General features: G+C 39.1%; 1 protein-coding gene across 2 annotated transcripts in view; it reads left to right on the plus strand.

Moving 5' to 3' along the window:
* Cpq (carboxypeptidase Q) overlaps positions 1 to 21,710 on the plus strand; it is a 472,588-nt gene that overhangs the window by 135,553 nt on the left and 315,325 nt on the right. For both annotated transcript variants that reach the window (XM_036209105.1, XM_036209106.1), the window contains exon 3: positions 1,489 to 1,696. In XM_036209105.1, the coding sequence (XP_036064998.1) occupies positions 1,489 to 1,696 (208 nt within the window). The remainder of the gene's footprint in view (positions 1 to 1,488; positions 1,697 to 21,710) is intronic.

Raw genomic sequence — 21,710 nt, forward strand, 5'->3', positions numbered from 1 at the left:
CTTCCTTTTGTAATTATATATTGCTTCTTTTGGATTATAAATTAAATTCTGAGTTGTTGGTTGAGAAATGCTTATGGATTTGTAACTAGTCATAGCCCAGAGACTTCTTACAGTAGAGCCTATATTGAAAGCAATAATTTTCTAGTACCTGAGTGAATTGTTAAAGGATTTTCCCAAGTGACAGTTATCATTATAAGGCATCTTTTAAATTTTCAAAGAAAAAAAATCCCTCCCCAAAAACCTAACATCCAAATTCTCAGGTTTGTAATATTAAGAAAATATAACAGATATATGTTCATTACTTCAGAGTTTGCTAATATATTTAATAATTGCATGGCTAAAGCCATAGAGTAATAGACATTAGGGACTGTGAATGTGGTTTAGCATTTGAGTGTTCGCCCAGCATAGGCTATACCTTAAATTCAATTCCTAGCATACACAAAAAGCAAAACCAGAATAGATGTCTTTTAGATTTAGCCACTGTATCTATCCTCTGTGTGCATGTATGTGAGTGTGTGTATATCTGAGTATATATGTATGAGTATGTGTGTGTGTGTGTGTGTGTGTGTGTGTGTGTGTGTGTGTGTGAGAGAGAGAGAGAGAGAGAGAGAGAGAGAGAGAGAGAGAGAGAGAGAGTATATATGTGTGTGCATGCATGTGTGTGTGTGTTAGGTATGTATATACAAGGGTATGTCTGTATGTCTGTGTAGATGTGTTTTCATGAATTCTTGGAAGACAGAAACCCTCTTCCTTTATTCAAAAAAGATATGGTGATGTGGGAAAGTGGTATGAGGAAATGAATACATCTAACCAGAACAAAAGGATTCAAGGGCATTTATACATGTTCTGCAATTTTTATTTGAAGAATAGCAGTGTATTTTTTGGTGATGAATTATTGTAAGTTGAGAAGCACAGGAAGTTTCCATATCCTTTTGGATTGTTTTTATTGAAAGAAGAAAAGAAAACAGGCTGACATTTCATTTTTCTCAGGAGAAGGCATTATTTGTTAAAAGTTGAGTTTATACAAAAGCATTGTCTTCTAAGAGTGTTCTTCCCAGGCTGCAACCCTTTGCTGTCACTGAGAGTTGTTTAGTAACGTCTGAAAATAGCTTTATAAAGGGCTGAATATGTGTTTCATTAACACTAAGATTTCTGAAATACAGTTTTAAAAATAACAATGTCCTCTAATGAAATACATGGTTTCATATGAAAAGGAGAAAGGTGTGTTTTCAAGCCATTTGTGACTTAGGACTAGCTGGTGGAGTGAGTTGGAAACCTTGAGTCACATGTCATATTATGAATGTCTTGTCTCTGTCTTGGGAAGATGAATAACTCTGTAGTCTTGCTTCCATGGTAACTTGCTCTCAAACTTCAATCTTCTCCACTCAGTTTGCCAGATGTAGCCAATAGAACATGTGTGACCTTTTGTGTGCCAATTCCACCTAGCTGACGGAAAAGCACAGTTAATTGTTTTACTTCTGTTTCCAGGCATCACGGCAGAAGTACTGGTAGTGACCTCTTTTGATGAACTCAGAAGAAGGGCATCCGAGGCAAGAGGGAAGATCATTGTTTATAACCAGCCTTACACCAGCTATGGGATTACGGTGCAATATCGTCATCAGGGAGCTGTGGAAGCTGCCAAAGTGGGGGCTGTGGCATCCCTCATCCGATCAGTAGCTTCCTTTTCCATCTACAGGTGAGTTGTGTTGTCTGAAATATTTGTGTTGTCTAAAAATTAGTTTTCTATGAACAAACAAAAATAAACATGTAAGTGAAAATACTGATAGCTTATGGAAGCTCTTCCCAGTTCCACATTTAATAATTTGATTGAAATATTTGGCCCTTAAGGATTCCAAGCTCATTTATGAATTCCGAAAGGTTTCCACACTCAGGATGATCCTACAACATTCTCTCTATAATTAACATATTAAGTATTTCTCAGAGAGAACTGAGTTCATGTCTGTGCTTCATCCAAGATAGGCTGTTTTCCATGTTGCTACTGAAGTGAAATAAAAACAGAGTGGATGACATGATAAGGAATGTCTGTTGTGTCATAGGAGGAGCTTGGGGACTAGAGGACCTTTCTGGACTTACATGCATCTGTTTTGCCTAATTTAATAGCTATGTATGGTACGGTCATATACTTCTATAAATAAAACAAAATAATTCAGAAAAGCAGATAAAAGAAGCACCATGTTAATGTAGCCTGGTCTGGGTTGTCAGAAAATGCAAAAGTAATTTATTCAGGTCCTGGAACTGCACTTTCTGTTTGTATTATAAAGGAAAACTTTATTCTTCATAACTGCTATTTGGAGCTGAAGTCACAGCTGGTCAGCCTTCATTAGTACTCTTTAACCCCTAAAATAAAATCAGCAGCTGGGATATGCAGTTAGAGCAGTTGTACATAGTACAAAGTGAAGGATGGAGACTGTTTCCATTTTACAGGAATAAGATGTCTTCTCTGGGGAGCAAGATAGAACAGGTTAAGAATCACCCACGAGGAGCTCTGTGAGCGAAGTCCTTGTTACACCATTGTTACAAAACTAAACATAATGCTCTTTGTAAAGTCTTCAATGGTTTTGAGACTGGTGAAATAATGATTGGATCACACCCTTTTGGATGGTTCATCTTCCCAGGAAAGAAATCCAAAACCCTAGCTTACTTCCCAGGCTACCTCAGCTACTTCTTGGAATAACACACTCAGCAAGCTGTGGTCATTCACCATGATTTCACTGATCATGAGGCATAAATTATGGAATGAGTCTATTGCTGTATGAAACTGGAACACAGCCAGGAACCTTTATTTAAGAACTACAATTGTATGACTAGCACATCCCCAGATGACTTAATGTGCAGCCATCTACCAGGGTTCATTGGCCTGTTTTTATTTTATTTTGTTTTGTTTTTTATTTTTTTCCCTCAGCATAATAAAGACATCTGGAAACCTAGACTACATTCTAGAACAGAGACCTGCCCAACATGGTCCTCAGGATGTTAGCCTCTGAAGCTTGGGGTCAGCAACTTTTACTGAGTAAAAGCAACATTTTCTTCATGTGTCTAGATCTGTACCGATAATGGTTTTTCATAGGCTTTTATAGTCAACAACATTTCTCTGATCTCTTAATGCTATAACTCCATTTTGGCAATGTAATGGATTAATATTGGCATTGACATACCATATGTGAGTGCCTTCACATGTGTCATGTTACTTATTATGACATTAACCTCAAGGACTATGCAGATGAGGCATTATTTTTCCCATTTCTAGGTAGGAAAGTAAACCGTCAGAGAATCAGATGCATATTGAATTCTTTCATCCTGAAAAGTAAAAATCAAGATGAGTCAAAATTCCTTCATAGATTGTTCTAAAAATCTGGTTTCTGTAAGGCATATTTATATTTTTGGGATTATTCATCCTTCATTCACCACAGATATTTTAGTGTGTCTTTTATGAGTACCAAGAACGAACTTGTTAAAGTCACAAATAGCTCCCAATGTCTCAAATAGATTGGAGTTTTAGGACTTCTTTTTCAAATATACCTCTCCCTATGTTCCTTTCTCCCCCAGTGTCCCTCCTTCTTCCCATGTCCCCTTCCTCCCATGGCCCTCCCTCCTCCTTCCCTTCTTCTCCCGATATCCCTCTCTCCTGCATTTTCTCATCCCCGTCATTCCCCCATGTCCTGCTCTCACCCATGTCCCTTGCTTTCCCTATGTCCTTCTTGTCTATTGTCCTTCTCTCTCCCTCTCCTTCCCCTGTTTCTTTGGCAGCTGACTAAGCACTCTCCACCATGTCTCTACATATTCTGCCATGAGCTCAAGGCTCATGTATCCACCAACTGTTGATTCTTCTCTTGGATGTTTTAGATTGATATCAATTTTAGTGTTTGTAAAACCCAAACTCTTTCTATTTACCTCTTTCTGTTGTGTTTTCCTCAGTAAAAACTTCTGTCCTGCACATCACATAGTCCTTAGCTGTATTTTTCTTTTTCTTTGTCCTCATTTCTAGTAGTCAGCAAATCCTTTGGCTTCTGTCCTGTGTCAAGCATTTCAGCAGATGCAAGTAGAACTGCCCCATTTCCCAGGGTTTTTCTAGAACTTTCTGTATTTCCTACCACTACCTACTACTGCATCTTCTCTGCTTCCCTCCAGTCTTTGTCACACTCTGTCCTTCATTGTCCATCTTAGGGCTTTCTTCTGGGGAACATCTTCTGATTTGCAGCCATTATCCTGGTGATCGACCTCTTTTTGGTACATCGTCCTGTATGCCTTTGATATCCAATGTGCTGGTGCCAGTTTGGGTGCATGCTTTGATGGCATAGACCACTGCTAACAAGCAGCTTTATATCTCAGTCACTTAGCAACTACTTCTTTCCATCTTATTACTCTAAATGTCTTAGACCTGAGTCTTCTGTATGAATCTTAATAAGAAGCTGACAGCCCAGAGGAAGGATTTTTCATGGTTATTCTTATGTAGGCCCAGATACAGCATATCACCTCCACTCACATTCTACTGGTCAGCATGCCAGTACCTGAAGGCTAGGAAATCTGGTTTATCTTTATGTCCAAGGAAAATGAATTTGCTGAAAAAGTTTTCAGTTTGCCCAATTGCCTGATTGTACTCTATGCTCTGAGTTCCAAAAAGACATTGATTTTACACACACACACACACACACACACACACACACACACACACACAAATAAATATGGGGGTGTTGGAGTGAATAAAACCTAGTTATAACATTCAGCATAACAGTTGATGCACAGTAGAATTCTGGAAATGACTACTGAAGAAATGAACTTGTGGAATCATGACAGAGATGATAACAAATCAGGTGACTCAGTTCCTAGTGTTACTGGCCATACTGTATAAATTCTTCATAGTAAGCTTAGAATATCTTGGTTGTTTTGAAACACTCTGTTTTGTATTGGAAAGAAACTAGCCAAATCTCTAAATTACAAATATATTTTCTAAAAAGATAGTTATGGACAATGATGTTTTCAGTTGGTGATTAGAAAAAGCAGTTTCTGTCATTCTTGCTTGATAACTATTTTGTTATATGTAATTTTACTATGTTAAAATAAAAACCTACCTTTTTGATTAGACAGAAAAGGGGAAGTGCTGTGGGATGGTCTTTCTGTATGCTGTGAACTTGTATTGCTACCATTGGTTAATAAAGAAGTTGCTATGGCCTATGGCAAGGCAGGTTATAGATTTCCAGGCAGAAAATCTAAGAGAGATACAGGGGAAGTAGCACAGAGTTAGGGAAGATGCCATCTGGCTGCCCAAGGAACAAGATGCCAGCAGACTAGTAACGCCATGGCCACATGACAAAATATAGATTAATAGAAATGGGTTAATTTAAGATGTCAGAGCTAGCTAGCAATAAGCCTGAGCCATAAACTAAACAGTTTGTACTTAAAAAGAAGAAGAGGAGGAGGAGGAGGAGGAGGAGGAGGAGGAGGAGGAAGAAAGAAGGAGGAGGGGGAGGAGAAGGAGAAGGAGAAGGAGAAGGAGAAGGAGAAGGAGAAGGAGGAGAAGGAGAAGGATCAGTTTCTCTCTGGTGAGGCTTCTCCCTGCATCTCTATGAGAGATGCTGATGTTAGACTCCATTCAGGAGTACAGCAGAGGATAGCAATGCTATAGAAAAGAATATGTATTGCAGTGCATCACTGTTTACCCTTCTAGCTAAAGAATCTTCATAGGACAGTTTCTTTTGATAACAACAGTCTTTAGTGTAACCACTAACACCAGCAGCCATTTTGGTAGAGCACATGACTATGTGATACCCTCAGAAGACAGCCCATTGCATTCTGACAGCATCACCTCCAGGCTCTTATTATTTTTTCTGTGCTACATGATTTAGAGCTGCTGTGCTCAAATTTACTTCAAAGAGGAGACTTTTCATTTCACTGATGCTTTTGTAATGATCTGACCTTTCTTTTACCATGGAGCATTAGCTTATGAGAGCTTTTCAGTTTTCTGAATGTGAAACCTCTCTTATTTTTGTAATGAGAAATACTTCAATAATAAGTATAATTAACTATAGAGAACTTCTATAGAATAAAGCAGCTTTATGGAACTATTTGTCTTAGATTACTTCTGAAAGTTATCATATTTTAATTAAATATTTACTGAGAACTTCCCAAAAATTTCTTAGCCATAAATGGTAATTAAGATTAGTTAGTCCCCCTCTCCATTACTCTCTCTTTCTCTTTCTCTCTTGTTTTTCTCTCTCATGTGTGTGTGCCTTAATGCCTGCTTTTTTTTCTTTACTGTAACCAAGATGAACATTTTAGTGACAGCACTCTCTTCTAAGCCCTAGTCATTATTGTTCCTTCAGAAATATTCTCTCTAGGCAGCAGACAGACTCAAATGATTAGTCAAATGGATTTTATATGTAGTGTGAAATGCATACTTAGGGAAAAGGATAGAGGAAGGCAATGACCACAACTGAGTTCTATGGTGCTATTGAGCTAAGCCTCTCTAAAGGCTTAAATTGTTTTAATTAATTCTTTATGGGACTCATTAATAAGTAGAAGCTAGTATCTATATTTTAGTAGTTCAGAGTGATTAAATGGTTTATCAAGTTACACAGCTTGGGAAGAATTGGATTCAAACTCATATTCTCTTGGTCTGAATTCTATGTTCATTATATCATATCCATCAATCTAAGGAGCTAATGCTGTAGGAGTCTAGAGGAGATAACAGAAGTCTGGGCCCCACTTCACTGAAAATATAGCCTTGAGTAATAATTGACAAGAAGATATAAAGGTATTCTATGTAAGATCAAGACAAAAAAATGGGTTGCATGATATATTTGGGTGATATTCAGGTGGACCAGTTTAGCTGGAGTCAAGACTAGTCAGGGATCAGAGAAATATAATTTTGGGGTGAGCAGAAGAGACAAGATTTGAAGAATTCAGAGTATTCAGTTTAATGCAGAGGAAATGGAGAAGCATCAAGTATGTTGGCACCCTCTTCCCAGCTCCTTGACAATATCAGCAACAACAACTTTGCTGAAATTAGAACTTTAGGCCCTATCTGAGATCCACTAAATGGAAAAGGCTAGGGTTGGAGTCCAGCAAGTGGCCCTCCAGGTTTCTAATGCACATTAACATTTTAAAACTACAGTTTTAGAAATGTTAGCCTGCATATATGCATTGCCTTCTTAGAGGAGGAGAGCTAGGGTGTCCTAAGAGTACAGAGTGAAAGGAGTCATAAATGATGGGAGAGGGGCAGCAAGATAGTATGACAAAATTCAAATCCAAACTTGATAGCCAGTTAGATTTGAGGTGGGAGAAGGAAGAGTCAAGATTGACAAGCAAGGGTTGAGATGCTATGAGTCTGTACTCAGGTCAGTAAAGAATTTTTTTAAAATCATGTTTTATACAGCAATTGGGGTTTATAGATTCTAAGTGAAGCCAGATCTGGTGGCATATTTACCATAACACCAAGTCCTTTCTGCTGATGAGGCACATGGTGCCCAGTGTCAGTGCCCTTTTTTTCTTATATTTCTCTCATACCTAGCTAGTGGAAATAGATGAGTTCAGTCTTTGCTCTAAGGATGCCTGCCTGGAAGAATGCAGTGGTTTACACATTAGAGGGAAACATAACCATTTTAACTTTTAGACATTTTGAATTTGAGATGACTGTAAAGCAGTCCCATTAACCTGATCTTTACATTTTGTCAGAAAAGCACTACATCATCTTAGCATTTCCATTTCCCTCTTGCCCCTGTTTTGGATCAGTGCAATTTAAACATTCGAGGTTGGCTTCCTTGTAATGCAGTACACCTTGGGACTCCTGCCTTCTGCTTTCTTTGCATGTAATCTCAAAAAAGCAAGGTCATTTTTATATTAGTTCAAGTAAAATATAATTCAGGTGTGACTCTACTGAGGCAAAATTGTTGCATTTTCATTGCCAAGTATATATATTCTAAATATCTTCTCCATTGCTCTAGACAATAGGACAGACTCTAAGTTTTAATCAGCTAAGGATGCAAAAGACTCCCCATTACATGCTGTGATAATTGTATGCCCACATTGGTAAGAATTCACTGAGACTGAGATGGGATGAGATGATCTGCTTATGTTTTTATCACTTGCCCTTTGTGTACCGCAGTGGTTCTCAACCTATGATCATGACCCCTTTGGGGGTTGCATATCAGATATTTACATTATGACTCATAGCAGTAGCAAAACTACAGTTATGAAGTAGCAACAAAATAATTTTATGGTTGGAGGTCACCACAGCATGAAGAACTGGATTAAAGGGTCACAGCATTAAGAAGGTTGAGAACCAATGGTACTCTATATCAGTAGCTTGAGTGAGGGGGAAGAGGAAGAGGAACAATCAGGTTAACTTGACTAAGAGTTGATAAAAAATTCAGCTGTGGACGGAACTGAGTAAATCCAGGTGATGTTTATGGAATGTCAGTGAGAGGCAGAATGCTATACCATCTGGCAAGGAAGATGTGAAAAAGTGTATAAATCAATCTCGATAATGATACTTAATTAATACAGAGTCGATAAATGACATAATTGGGCTACATCACAGAGTTAAATAGCTTCAAAGAGGGAGCTGATTAAAACCATTACAATTTATAAAACATTCTTCATCTTAAGAAAGCATCTTGATGAGATTTTTGTAATCAGGAGGCCAGCTTAAAGCATTCTGAGCAGAGGTGAAATGTCTTAAGAGCTCTAATTTGAAAGCCAGCTATTCTCAGAGAGAGAAAAAAAATGCTCACTCCTTTTTTATGGAAAAAAATTATGCTGCATAATTCACATTTAGATAGTCTTAGGTTTTTGATGTCCTGGTGGTTTGGTTCTTCAGTGTGACCTTAGGATAATTAGCTACTAAGCTTGATTTAAATTGTTTTGAAATCTGGTTGCTATGGAGTGGGGTGGGCATATGTGCCTGCTGGTGAAAAACAAGGAAAAGCCACTCCAACTAAAGACAATACAATTGGGAGGACTTTGATTATAGGCTCTTTCCCTCCCTCACTTTGTTTTTGTTTAATGCACTCTGAGACCCATAACAGATGTGCAGTAATCAAGTCCATGCCAACTCTCATTGCTTATGCAGGTGGAGGCCACTGTGCTCCCACGGGGGACAGAGAAGACTGACATAGACTGCTATGGTTTTTCCTTCTTAGCATCTTCTTTCTCCTACTTTTGAAGGGTATATTCTTGTCTTTGTTAGTAGTTCCAAAATGGTCTTTAATCTTTGCACGCAGGTTACTTTTCCATATAGTTTCACAGGCATCCTACTCATTTCATTTTGGAGTCAGGCAGTGCACTGTGGATCCTGGGTTCTGCGTCAGAGAACCTGGGAGTGTGTTCAGCCACTTGCCATACATGCACCCTTGGCAACTTGTGAAGATCCTTGTGCCTCAGTTTCATCTACAAAAATGGCACAAATAGAATTTTGTGGAAGCTAAATAGAATAATGGTATCGCCCAGCACATAGTTTTATTTTGTGTATAATCTTGCTTGTGTGTTGGGGTAAGGACGTTCGTGTATGTATAGGCGTGTGGAGGCCTAAGCACAAACTTCAGCTGTTCACCTTGTTTTCTGAGACAGGGTCTCTCACCTACCTGGAACTTTACAAGTTGGCTGAGCTGGCTGGCCATTAAGTACCATGGACCTGCTTCCTGTGCTTGAATTACTATGGGAAGGGAATCCAAGTCAAATCCTCATGCAAGCATTGACTGAGCTATAACCTGGCCTGAATAGTTAATTTTTAACACATAAAAATAATATTGCTAGATAGTTCTAGTTACTATTGATTGGCTATAGTTAGTAAATGAAAGAAGAAAGAATTAAATGTATTCTAGAAATGAGAGGAAAACAAAATAAATAAGGTAGGCAAGGAATGGGGAAGGAAGAATTTGACTTACTTAATATCATGACAGTTGGTGGAATATAATTGTAGTTATCTGGCTGGGAGACAAACAGTAACATTGTATTTCCTTTCAGATCCCTATCTTCACAGCTTCTAAGTTTATTCATCTGTTTCCCTTTCAGATTGGCAGTTAGTTCATTGAGGTACTGCCAGGGATGTGCATAATGGATGGCACACAGTAACACTGGAATGGATGAATAAAGAATCAGAGGCAGCCTATCCAGTTTGCTAACATGTACATTCAAGGTGTCAGCATTTCACATTCACAAACTCTTAGAATATAGACAAGGTGACTAACCTTTTAAATTTCTGCTTATCAAAATTAAAACTGTTAGAATCTGAGACCAGACTATATTCAAGTAAAGTATTGCAACTGTATATTACTAGGTGCCTTAGCAGTCTATTTGCATTTAAAATATAGACTGTCATTTTTCATCTGCTTATAACCTTGATATAAAATTTTACTCTTAGTTTCTATTGTGCTTTCATAATTAAAAAATATATAAATCTTTACCTTCTACTTCCAGCTTTCTTATTTTTGAAAGTGCCAGATTAAGAATCACATCACTGTGACATATTTTTCTGAATCTCTAGTGATAAATAGAAATTAACACATTTTCAAATCAAGTTTCACAATTATGATAATGTTTGCTTATTCAGTGCCTTTTGATAAATTTCTGACATAGCATAGAAACAAAAACATTTGTACTTCAAACCAGTCTTTGCTATTACATATGTTTCTATGTGCCAGGGTCTCTTCCTCTCCCTGCCCCTCTCCCTGCACCACCACCCCCTTTCCTTAAGTCCTCCACATCTACTTTGGTTTCTGTAGGTTCCCAGGGAAAGCATGAACCAGAAAGACTTGAGTACTGACATAAATAAGTGCTTGCTCTGGATTTGGGCAAGTGAAAAAAATTACAATAATGTTGGATTTTGCCTAAGACCTCTGTCCTAGGATAACCATGGCATTATGGTTTGTGTTCATTGGCAGTTTAACAGAATGTAGACTTGTCTGGAAGATGGGCTTCTAGGCATGCCTATGGTGGATTATGTTGATTACATTAATTGAGATGGGAAGACCTCCTGTCTGATTAGTACCATTCTCTGGATAGTATCCTATACTACAAATGGAGAAGAGGAGATGAAAAGTGAAACATGCATTGATAGTCTTCTGCGTCATGACTGGCTGTTTCAAGTTCCTGCTCCTTGACTGTCAGGATCATCTTTCTGTACACTGTGAAGATGTGTCTCTGTCCTTCCCCACCTGCAGAAGGCACCTAATGACTGGTTTAGTGATGAGCTGAATGTCCAATAGCTAGGCAGGAGAGGATTGGCAGGACCTCCCAGGAGAGAGAGGAACTCTGGAAAGAACTTATGGCGGGAGGATTTGCCAACCAGACCCAGAGGAAGTCAGACATACAGTAATGAGGAGGGGTAACAAGCCTCATGGCTAAACAGAGATTAATATGAACAGGTAAATTTAGATTTTAAGAGCTACTTTGGAAAAATCCTAAGCTAAAGCCAAGTTTTCATAATTAAGAAAAAGTCTCCATGTCATTATTTGTGAGCTGGCAGCCCAAAGAAATTCTGACTGTGCTTGACTTCCTGACATGATGGACTGTACCTTTGAACTGTGAGTCAGAATGAGTGTTATTTCCTTCTTTTGTCCAAGTGTTTTATCACAGCAGCAAGAAAAGGAACTAAGACAAGTGATAATAATGTGTGCATGTAGTTCCTGTCCTTTTTGTTCCAAGAAACAAAGTATTGCCAAGAAAAAGGAGAGAGAGAGAGAACAAGATCCTTTGTCATAGACTTAGAAAAGACTTGGCCAGAGCCATCTATTTTGCTTACCTCTCTCAAGGTCATGTTTTAGCACCTCTAACTTGGAAATGCTCACTGGTCTTTTTTTTTAAGACATAATTTCTTTTTTTAATTAAGAATATTTTTCCATTCATTTTACACATCAATCAAAGATCCCCCTCTTCCTCCTCCTGACCCCCCAGCCTCCACCTCCCAACCCACCCCCTACTCTTCCTATGGGAAGGCACTTCCAGTAGAGGCAAGTCCAACACCCCCCCCCACCCCCCGCCTCAAGGCTGTACAAGGTGTCCTGTCTTAGGTAGTGGGCTCCAAATAGTCTGCTCATGAACCAGGGATGGATTCTGATCCTACCACTAGTCCCCCACCCCAAGCAGATCAGGCTACATAGCTGTCTTGCCATGCAAAGGGCCTAGCCCAGTCCCATGCAGGCTCCACAGCCATTGATCCAACTTTCATGAGTTCCCACAAGTTTGGTTTGTTTGTCTTTGCAGGTTTCCTCATAATGATTCTGATTAACTTGCTCATAGACCTCTCTTTTCTCTCTTTGACTGGACTCCTAGAGCTCTGCCTGGTGTATGGCTGTGGATCTGTGCACCTGCTTTCATCAGTCACTGGAGAAAAGCTCTGTGATGACAGAGTATTCACCAATCTGGTCACTGGGGTAGTTCAGTTCAGGTACCCTCTCCATTATTTCTAGTAGTCCAAGCTAGGGCCATCCTGGGGGATTCCTGGAAATTTCCTTAGCACTGGGTTTCTCTCTATCCCCTTGATGTCTCTGTCTATAATGGTATCTCTTTCATTGCTTTCCCACTCCATCCCTGTTCCAGCTTGACCATCCCTATTACACTTTGACAGTTTTTTTCCCAACAAGAATCCAGGACCACTGATTTGTCAGAGAGCTTGCCATTTGCATTTGTTGAGAACAGTATTGTGATCGTTGTATTCTAGCACATGGAGGCAAATATTATCAATTTATATCAGCAATCCATGTTTGATGCTTGTCAGAGGCATTACCTCTGACTTTCTTCATTTTAAAGGAGCCTGTCTTGAGGTGGGAAGTCATCATAATACAGCAAGATGATTCAAGACTTGAATCCTAAAGTTTTAGTACCCATTGATGATCCTTGCCTGAATCATTAATCCTCTTTGTTAATTGTAAATATCTTTCTAATTCAGCTATTATTTCTGTTTCACTGTTAGCAGGCATGCTTTTTTGACTCTTTATCTTTTTTCCCTTCTTGGGATTCTGGGCATACCTTCTTGGACTTTTGTCAGTGTGTGAGACTGTTGTGGCCAGCTTTAATTGTCAATTCTCCACAGACTAGAATCACTTGGGGAGAGTCTCAGGGAGAGAAGTCCACAGTAGGTTGGTCTACGGGCATTTATGTGGAGGTTGTTTTAATTTAATTGATGCTAGAAGACACATCCCACTGTGTGTGGTACCATTCCCTGGGCAAGGAGTCCTGAACCAAATAAAGTAAAGCAGTCAAGATGAGCACTAGAAAGCAAGCAAGCAAACTACTTTGTACTCTTTTCTCTCTATTCTTAACTGTGGTTATGATTTGACTACCTGTTTTTGTTCACTGTTACTGGTAACAGTACGATATGCCAGTGAGGCTCCTGCACTGCATAAGAACTCCTGCACTGCATAAGAATTGCCTGTAATCTTCAACCCAAGCAAGCAACAGTTTCAACTCTGGCTTGTGTCCCCAGATGTTTTGTTGTTATTGTTTTTCTTTTTCCTTTACTTTCCTGGGATTTGCCTGTGCTGATGTTGAAGATTGTTTTCAAAGAGGTTTTTTATTTCCAGGAGAAATAAGGGCCTCAGAGTGGGCTTTCAGAGGTTCCCAGGATGCATCTCTGGGTGAAATTACCTCATATCTGTGATATAGTACAGAACAATTAAGTTGCCACTGTGCCCACCTCGCAGGTCATCCATGGCTGTGAAGGGGAAGCTCGCATTGGACAGAGAATCAACACTCATATCAATAGCTCCATGGATGTCTGTGCCTACATGGGCTGCTGCTCAGTAAACGTTTGACATCTTGGTGAATTTAATTTTTAATACATTCCAACTTTAGTTATCTTTCATTGTAAATATTTGTTAAGTGTCTTCTCTCTCTCAGGCTAGAAGAAGGTCTGAGTTTTATAGAGGTAGACACTGTTATATAGTTTGGGGGCCTCTTTAATAAGAAGGAAACTGCTTTTTAAATATAACATTGAGTATAAATCAACACTTATTTAGAGTAAGAAATAACTTTAAGACATTTTAAAAAGGGCTAAATAGTATAAAATTACAAAATTTAGAAGAAAATATCCTTTAACGAATAACAAGTGAGACTGAAATGTTCTCTGTGCAGTTGTTGCTTCCACAATCTTTGCTTATCAGATGACAGTGAATTTGTACTGTGCTTTTAAAAGATAGTGAAAAACTTCATTTTTGTCATTTAGTTTAAAAAAGTCTATTTTAGCCCTATGTATTCTATATGGTGTTCTCATGGATAAAATATAAGCTTTCTTTTCCTTACCTGGATCCTCAGTGTCTACAGTCAGTTTGTTGCTGCCCAACATGATTGAGAGTATGAGAGAATGGAAATCAGAAGGGATTTTAAAAGTTCGCTTCTGTAAAGCTCATCGGTTAGTGCTGCTGCCTCAGAGTGCCATCAGAGATGTTAGTTGGTGACACCTTCACCTTCATCCTCACTGTTATTTCCAGGCATATTTCCAGGTCTTCTCTAGGCTTCGATGTTTGGCACTTTACAAGCAGCTTTCTCCCATTTTTATTCCTCTCGAGCCTTTTAGAGAACAGCCGGTCCAGCACGTCACTTTATAGAGTGAGAACTTGGAGCTAAAGGTCAGACCAAGGGTATGTACTTTAGTTCCTGATGACATTTTTCTTTTCTCCCAAGTCTCTGGTTAAATCTCTGTCAAATAATACCCATTTTCCCACGACTTAATGTTAATTTATTCGGGTATGCATTGATTTAATCTTTGTAGCCTCCCTACAGAGAATTATTAGAATATCCAATGTGCTTCTAAAATGCTTCATAGCAGTTGTGTTTGGGTCATTTTGGTAGACTTTAGCAAAATGAACTGTAGCCTGAACACTGTCATAAGAAATGCCATGCTTTGCTCAAGCCCATGTAGGCCTGCCCCTTTCTGAATGGAGACCTAGGAGGAGTGGATGGGGAGGAGTTAAATGGGAGTCATGAGAAGGGGATGGGAGAAGAGGAGGGAGGGAAAACTGTGGTTGGTATGTAAAATAAATGAAAAAAATGTTAATTAAATTTTTAAAAAATGGAAACTCAGCTTATACAAAGTTGAGATTTCCAGAGTTTGTGTTTTCCTTTATCAGCAGAAAAAGAGCCACCTGGCCTTCTCCTAGCACTGGGCTTTTAATCTCCAGGGAAGCAAGGCTGAAAAAATGTCATCTCTTCTGTTAAGGAAAGGAGCTGTGAGATAGGTCTTCATTGTTTACACACCTCAAGTTGCTTAGCACTGGCTGTATCCATAACACCATAGCACATTGAAAAGTCTGTGTATCAGCAATCTCTTAAAAAGGGATTCTGATGTTCATAAATACCTCCAAGAGGCATTATGACATGCCACTGATTTTATTTTTGAGTTATTCCATGTAGAAAACTCAAATTTATGGATGCAGTTCTAAATATTATACTGTACTGATCTGAATTTTACTGCTGTAAATTTGATAAATATTTCAGTCCAAAGAAGAGAAGAAAAAACATTTGTGCCAATTTTTAAATGTTGGGTGCATTGTGCATATTATCTCCACTGAACATTTATTTACATGATGAGCCTTTGGAGGCAGAGAGCTTTGCATCCATTTGTGTTTGAGCAGCTAGATCAAAGTTGTGTCTTGAGACATTTGGGGAAAAAAGGTTATTTAATGATCTGTTTTCTAACTTAAGAGAGTTTTTATCCAACTGAACTAGAAATGAAAATAAAAGCAAATAAACCCCTTATACAGATAAGGTTCTTTGTGTAGTCATTTCAGTAGTAATAGTGGTTATATTAGAGTTTATCATAGAGGTTACCATGTGCTCCAATTGAGAAGACCAGACTGGAATGTCTTAGGCTATTGGTGTGACTGTCTTAGAACACTATAGAATAGATGGTGTGTAAGAAAGAGAACATGTTCTTACAGTTTTGGAATTCTGGATGTTTAAGATCAAGGAGCCAACAGATTTAGTGTCTGATGAGATGAATATTGCTGCCAGATCTCCCAGAGAGGAAGAATGCTGTGGGAAACGAATGGGCAGCTAGCAGAATGATGTCTGAAGCCTCTTTTACAAGTTCCTAAATTCTGTTCATCACTGTGACCTGGACACATCTTAATACCATCACATTGGCCATTAAGTTCTAATACCTGAACTTTAGAGGCTATAGGGTCAAATCATAGCAAAGAGAAAAACAAACCTTTCAGGAAGTCCAGCAAGTATCCATTTATAACACTGGGTGAGCCTGAAGAAGCTTCCAGGACCTTAGGTCCTCTCTCTTTGGATGGTGGATTTGAAGATACCTTTGTTTATATTTCTCTGTTGTTGATTGGTTGTCTCTGCCCCCTTTCCCACTTCTTCATTCAGTTCTTTCTTGTGGTGAATAGTAGTTCACAAAATTTGCTGTTATTCTCCAATCTGTAGTGCCCAGGCAGTATCTTCCTGGCAATTCATTTTTGGCATTTCCTCTTCCAAACATTGGCCCTATCAAATCTTTTTGTCTGTTATCACCACTGCATTTTGACCATATTGATAGTTCCCCAAGACCCAAGGAGGAAAAAGAAGAAGATCTGCAGATATGTAAGCCCCAGAATCAAGACTTGGTTAATGAAATCACTCCTCCACTTGCACTGTTACTGAATCTCATTCCAACGGGGATGGAAAAGCACATTGGTCATGCTGTCAGAAGCAGATTGGATTTCTCCACTGCTCTTTCCTCCTTCTTAACAAAAAACAAATGGAATAACATACACATCAAATAGACTGACACACAAAAGTATACACCAGGAGCAGACAGGGATGGTATTTGTGGCACTTTCACATTTGCTAAGCTTAGTAATGTTTGCTAAGGGAAACATGATGAGAAGTGATACCTTTCCTTCTCTACTTGAAAAGTTTTCTGCTCTGAGAATATCTCATCTTCTTACCTTCTTTCCTTCTGGTCACCTCTCTCTGTTACTGTGGATATCGCTCTGTGTAAATAAAGTTCTGATTGGCCAGTGGCCAGGCAGGAAGTATAGGCGGGACAAGAGAGTAGAGAATTCTGGGAAGTAGAAGACTGGAGAGAGACACCTCCAGCCGCCGCCAGGAGAAGCAACATGTAAAGACACTGGTAAGCTACAAGCCATGTGGCAAAGTATAGATAAGCAGAAATGGGTTAATTTAAGATAAAAAAGTAGATAACAAGAAGCCTGCCACAGCCATACAGTTTGTAAACAATGTAAGTTTCTGTGTCCTTTCTTGGTTGGGTTTGAGCAACTGTGAGACTGGCGGGTAAGAGAGATTTGTCCTGACTGGGCCAGGCAGGAAAACTCTAACTACACTCTGTCTCCTTTCCTTCAAGTCAGAGCTCACAGAAAGGCTTTGCTCTCCTTTTGACAGTTATCATATAGACAGCATGAGCTCATGTAAGCTGAATTGTCTGGAGGAAACTAAATTTGTTTAGTAGAAGAGCAATTTGGATAACAAGTGCCAGAAGACACCAGATGGCATGGCTGAAGAAATGCTTTTCAAATGTCCAGCTCATGTTTCAGGTGGCCTCTCTCTGTTCCCTCTTCTTATTTGCTCATGAGTGACTCCTATGAGGAATGCAAATGAAGTTCTTAGAAGTTGTCATGAAAAAAGAATTGACAGTGACTCAGCACAAGACACATTTACAGCCCTCAGAATAAACAGTAAACTCTTACCTGGGATCATTATTGTGGATGTTTCCCAGGCCCATTCACTATTGTTTAATAAACAGGTATGTTACTTAAGCTACAGATTTGGGCATTTTGCACAGTTCCCAATGTCAGGTAAGGCTGGGCAGTTCTTGTCAAAATATAGCCAAGAGTGTTTTTAAATCACTCTCCCTGTTTTTTTCATAGTCTGAGGGATTTTTTTGGGTCTTACTTGCCATAACTGCCATAGGAAGGTATTTAATGGAAGGTGAGCTTTTTCTGGTGTTGATAAAACATCCTAAAATTCAAGGCCAGGATGTAATCTGTGAATCATTATATGCTTAACATACCCTGAGAACAGGAAGAGAGAGATCAGCCTTTACAGACACAGGTGGAATTTCTCCTCTGAACACTGGTAATTCATGTGACATTTACATTTGCTTGTGTTTGCAGTGAAATTCTTCTCCTCAACCTTGTACTGGGCTGTTACAGACCTTCAGAATGAGCAACACAAGAAGATGCTTTAGGTATACAAACACAGCAAATGTTTATAATGCTGGGTATTCAGAGTTGTGATTTGAAGCTAGTATTTAGTTCACATTTGAAGCTTAACTTTTTCACCCTGTATGTTTGTCTCTGTATTTACATATTTTGGAAGGCTCATGAAAACGCTTATTTTGAGTAAAGAAGTAAAGAACCTATAGTGTAGATTGCACACACATCATGATTTAATTTTCTGCTAAATTTTATATATATGCATGCTACTAGGAATCCCATATCAATGGCAAATTAATAATGGCAATTTCACACTTAATCTAGAGGTTGAAGATTCATTGATAACCTAAAATGGAACCTAGAGAAAATGTCCATGAACCTTGCTTACAGCTGTCAGGATATCCTGGTAACAAGGTGCTATACCTATACCGTACTTCTGCTCTTCTTACCAAGAGCTCCTGGAACATTATCATGTTGTTTTGAATATAGTTGTATTTCTAGAGTTATAGCAAATTGGCAATTTAGGAATGATACATATAGATAGAGGACATTCAGGGAAGTGAGAAGAAAAGACTGTTGCCACAAAGCTGGATCTTCATTTCCTACACTGGAGGACAAAATAAAGATGACATAGAACTACCCAGAGAGGTGGGACTGTGTCTTCCTTTTAAGAGACTGACAAGCCCCACAACCCTCTGTGTGAATTGACAAGTTAGAGATTCACTGTTTGAATGTTGTCAGAGTCCAAAGTCCTAGGAGCCAAGGGAGCTGAGGGAATGCTCCGGCATGAGGGTTGGCAGGCTAGAGAAGTAGATGATGCCATGTTTTGACTTGGGTGAAAAGACAGGAAAAAGATGACATCTTTCCTTGAAGGCAGTCCCACAGGAGGATTCTTCCTTATGTGTGGAGAGAGTTTAGCTTTTTCTGTTCTGCTCAATTCTTCAACTGCTGGGATGATGCCCATCTACTTTAGGAATGTTCTCTGCTTAGTCCAGCAATATCAATATTAATCCTACACAAAGGTGGTTATTTAAAAATACTATATCCTAGACCTGTGACCTGTGACCCAGTCAGGTTGCCACATGAAGTTCACTATCAGAGCTGGCTTTTAATCACAGACAGGTATCTTCTCAGCTCAGAGTAATAGGCAACTTCCAAACAAGCTGAGAACCAGAGATTAATGGTGCCATGTTATGGGTTCAAGGTGCTAGGACAAAGACCCATAGGAGAATGCTTGGCTCTTAGAGATAGATTGATCAGGTTTTAGGATATGGGAATCATACATTCATTCACTCACTCATGTACACATTTACTTGTTTCTTTCCTTGAAACCTCAATGCTAATTCTACTTTTTCAGAAGTTCTTCTTAGTCACTATGTGAAAAAGTCCTTTCAGATGCTCTCATATACTTATTCACACAAACTCACAGAAGGCCCATTCTACAAAAGCAACTGTGAATGCAACTGTGGCTATGAATAACATACCAGAACTTCCTCATGTGTCTCATACCAATGGGAACAATGGAAGGAAATAAGCAAATGAAGAAAGTAATCTCAAAGGGTGACAAATGCTACAAAAATAAAACAACTTAATGGAGTAGCATGTTGCTTGAAGACGGGATGTTACACTAGTTATGTTGCCTAATGAAGATATCTCTTTAGAAGACCACATTGAACTTGGAGTTGAATGATAAGAAGAAAGTCCACCCAGAGACCTGAGGCAGCAACTTCTCGGGAAAAGAATAGCTGGTGTGAAGATTGAATGGAGAGAACCAGTTGGCTTGTCCTAGGCAGTGAAAGAAAACCACATTGCTGAAACAGAGTGGGCAGAGGGAAAAGAGGTTGAGAAACAGCAGAGAGGTTGGCATGGCCAGATTCCCATGGAAGGTCATAGAGGCTCTAATTCAGGGCTTGCATTTTAACCTTAAAAGTGGGTTTTATGCAAAGAAGTGCTTTGATCTAACTCGTGGTTTAGTAAGATTCCTGGCCATTGGTGGCACACAGCTTATGGAGAACAGGAATGGAAGCAAAAGAAACAGACACATAGCAAGCAGGTTAAATAGTTAGACTAAGACGTTCGTGATGGAGCAGTGCACAATGGAGAGAATTGGTCATTTTGTGTCAGGCCTTGAGGTCTTACTCATGGGTTAGGCATGTGGAAAGTAAGAGAAATGAAGAATTCAAGAGTGACTTCTGGGATTTATTTTTCAAGAGTGCTTATTTTTATTTGAAATTATTCTGATTGGGTACTTATTTTCTGTATATTTCTTCCCACCAGGCTATAGCTACAGTGAGAAAAGAAAGCTTACTTGTCCCCCTCATTAGATGAGATATTTACAGTGGTGTCTGATGCCTTGATGGGTATATAAGTATCAGCTGACTACTTAGTGTAAACAAAGCCTGTGCTAAGGCTGAGCTAGCAAAGGAGAACAAGTCAGAAACACACTCTGTAGATATATATTCTGGTGTAGGGGGAAGAAGTTATTGTGTGGGTTGTTTCAGATCTTGATAAGAGTTTGGTTGCAAAATAAGAAGAAAGAGGCTAAAAACAAACAAGTTCTTGATTGTTTTGTTCTCCTGTTTACTAGTCCTGACTTCAGGGAACAGGGGTAGCCCCTCATCTTTGTACAGTTAATGTATTCCTAAGCAATGCAGGAACCTGTGCTTGTCCTGGCACATCCTCAGTGTCTATTTCATTTCTGTAATGTTACCTTCTAGGAAACACGGCCAAGTCCCTTCCTCTCATGCAGGTTGGAAATTCATAGATCCATGGGTTTCTTCCTGGACAGGCCTATAATCTCTTTGCTCCCTTGGCTGGTTGTTCATAGTCCTGGGGAGCCCACACAACACACAGCCCTGCTGCAAATTTAACAGTAGATAGTGCCTCAAGGTCACTAGGGAAAAATTAAATTTGTAAGTGGAATAAGCCAAAGTCAATACGCAGAGTGTACCAGAAAGCAGTGCCCAGAGGGATCTGAGGCACATGTGCACATTTATTAAAACAAAATAAAACACCCCCACCTCCTCCATTCCACTGAAAGAACACATTTTGATCTTTTCTTAGGAAGTCATTTCTTCCACAGCATCTGCTTTAAACAGAAAATTTTGAAAAGAGCTTTGTTTGCCCCTAAGCAACCTTATCCTCAGATAAGGATGAACCATCATGGAGAGATTTCATAGGGTTTTTGGTCAGTTATCAAAATGAGAAATGAAAAACCTTCCTTAACTGGAGTTACTGTGGAATGCTTTGCTTGCCTAGCTGTGTCCAGTAACCCCTAGATGATTCTTGTACACGTTTCAGTCAGAAAAGGTGTTTTGGTTGTCAGGGAGTCAGTAACTATTGATTTCACACTTTCTGTGTCTTGGTTTTCTACTGTGAACTGTTCTTAAAGAATTGCTTTCTTGTTGCTTTTCTTATTCCTATATTGACCTATTTAGGAGGTACAAAGTAGCAAGTCTGATCAGAAGGCAGATCATGGATCGATGGGTGGCAGCAATTCTTGTGATGTGAAAAACTGAGTTTAGCAAATGCTAAGCAGGGGGTATATTCATCATTCCAAATGGATTTTCCTCAGAAAATTGCAGTGCCTTG

The sequence above is a fragment of the Onychomys torridus genome, chromosome 16, assembly GCF_903995425.1.
Source record: "Onychomys torridus chromosome 16, mOncTor1.1, whole genome shotgun sequence".
NCBI classification, from domain to species: domain Eukaryota; kingdom Metazoa; phylum Chordata; class Mammalia; order Rodentia; family Cricetidae; genus Onychomys; species Onychomys torridus.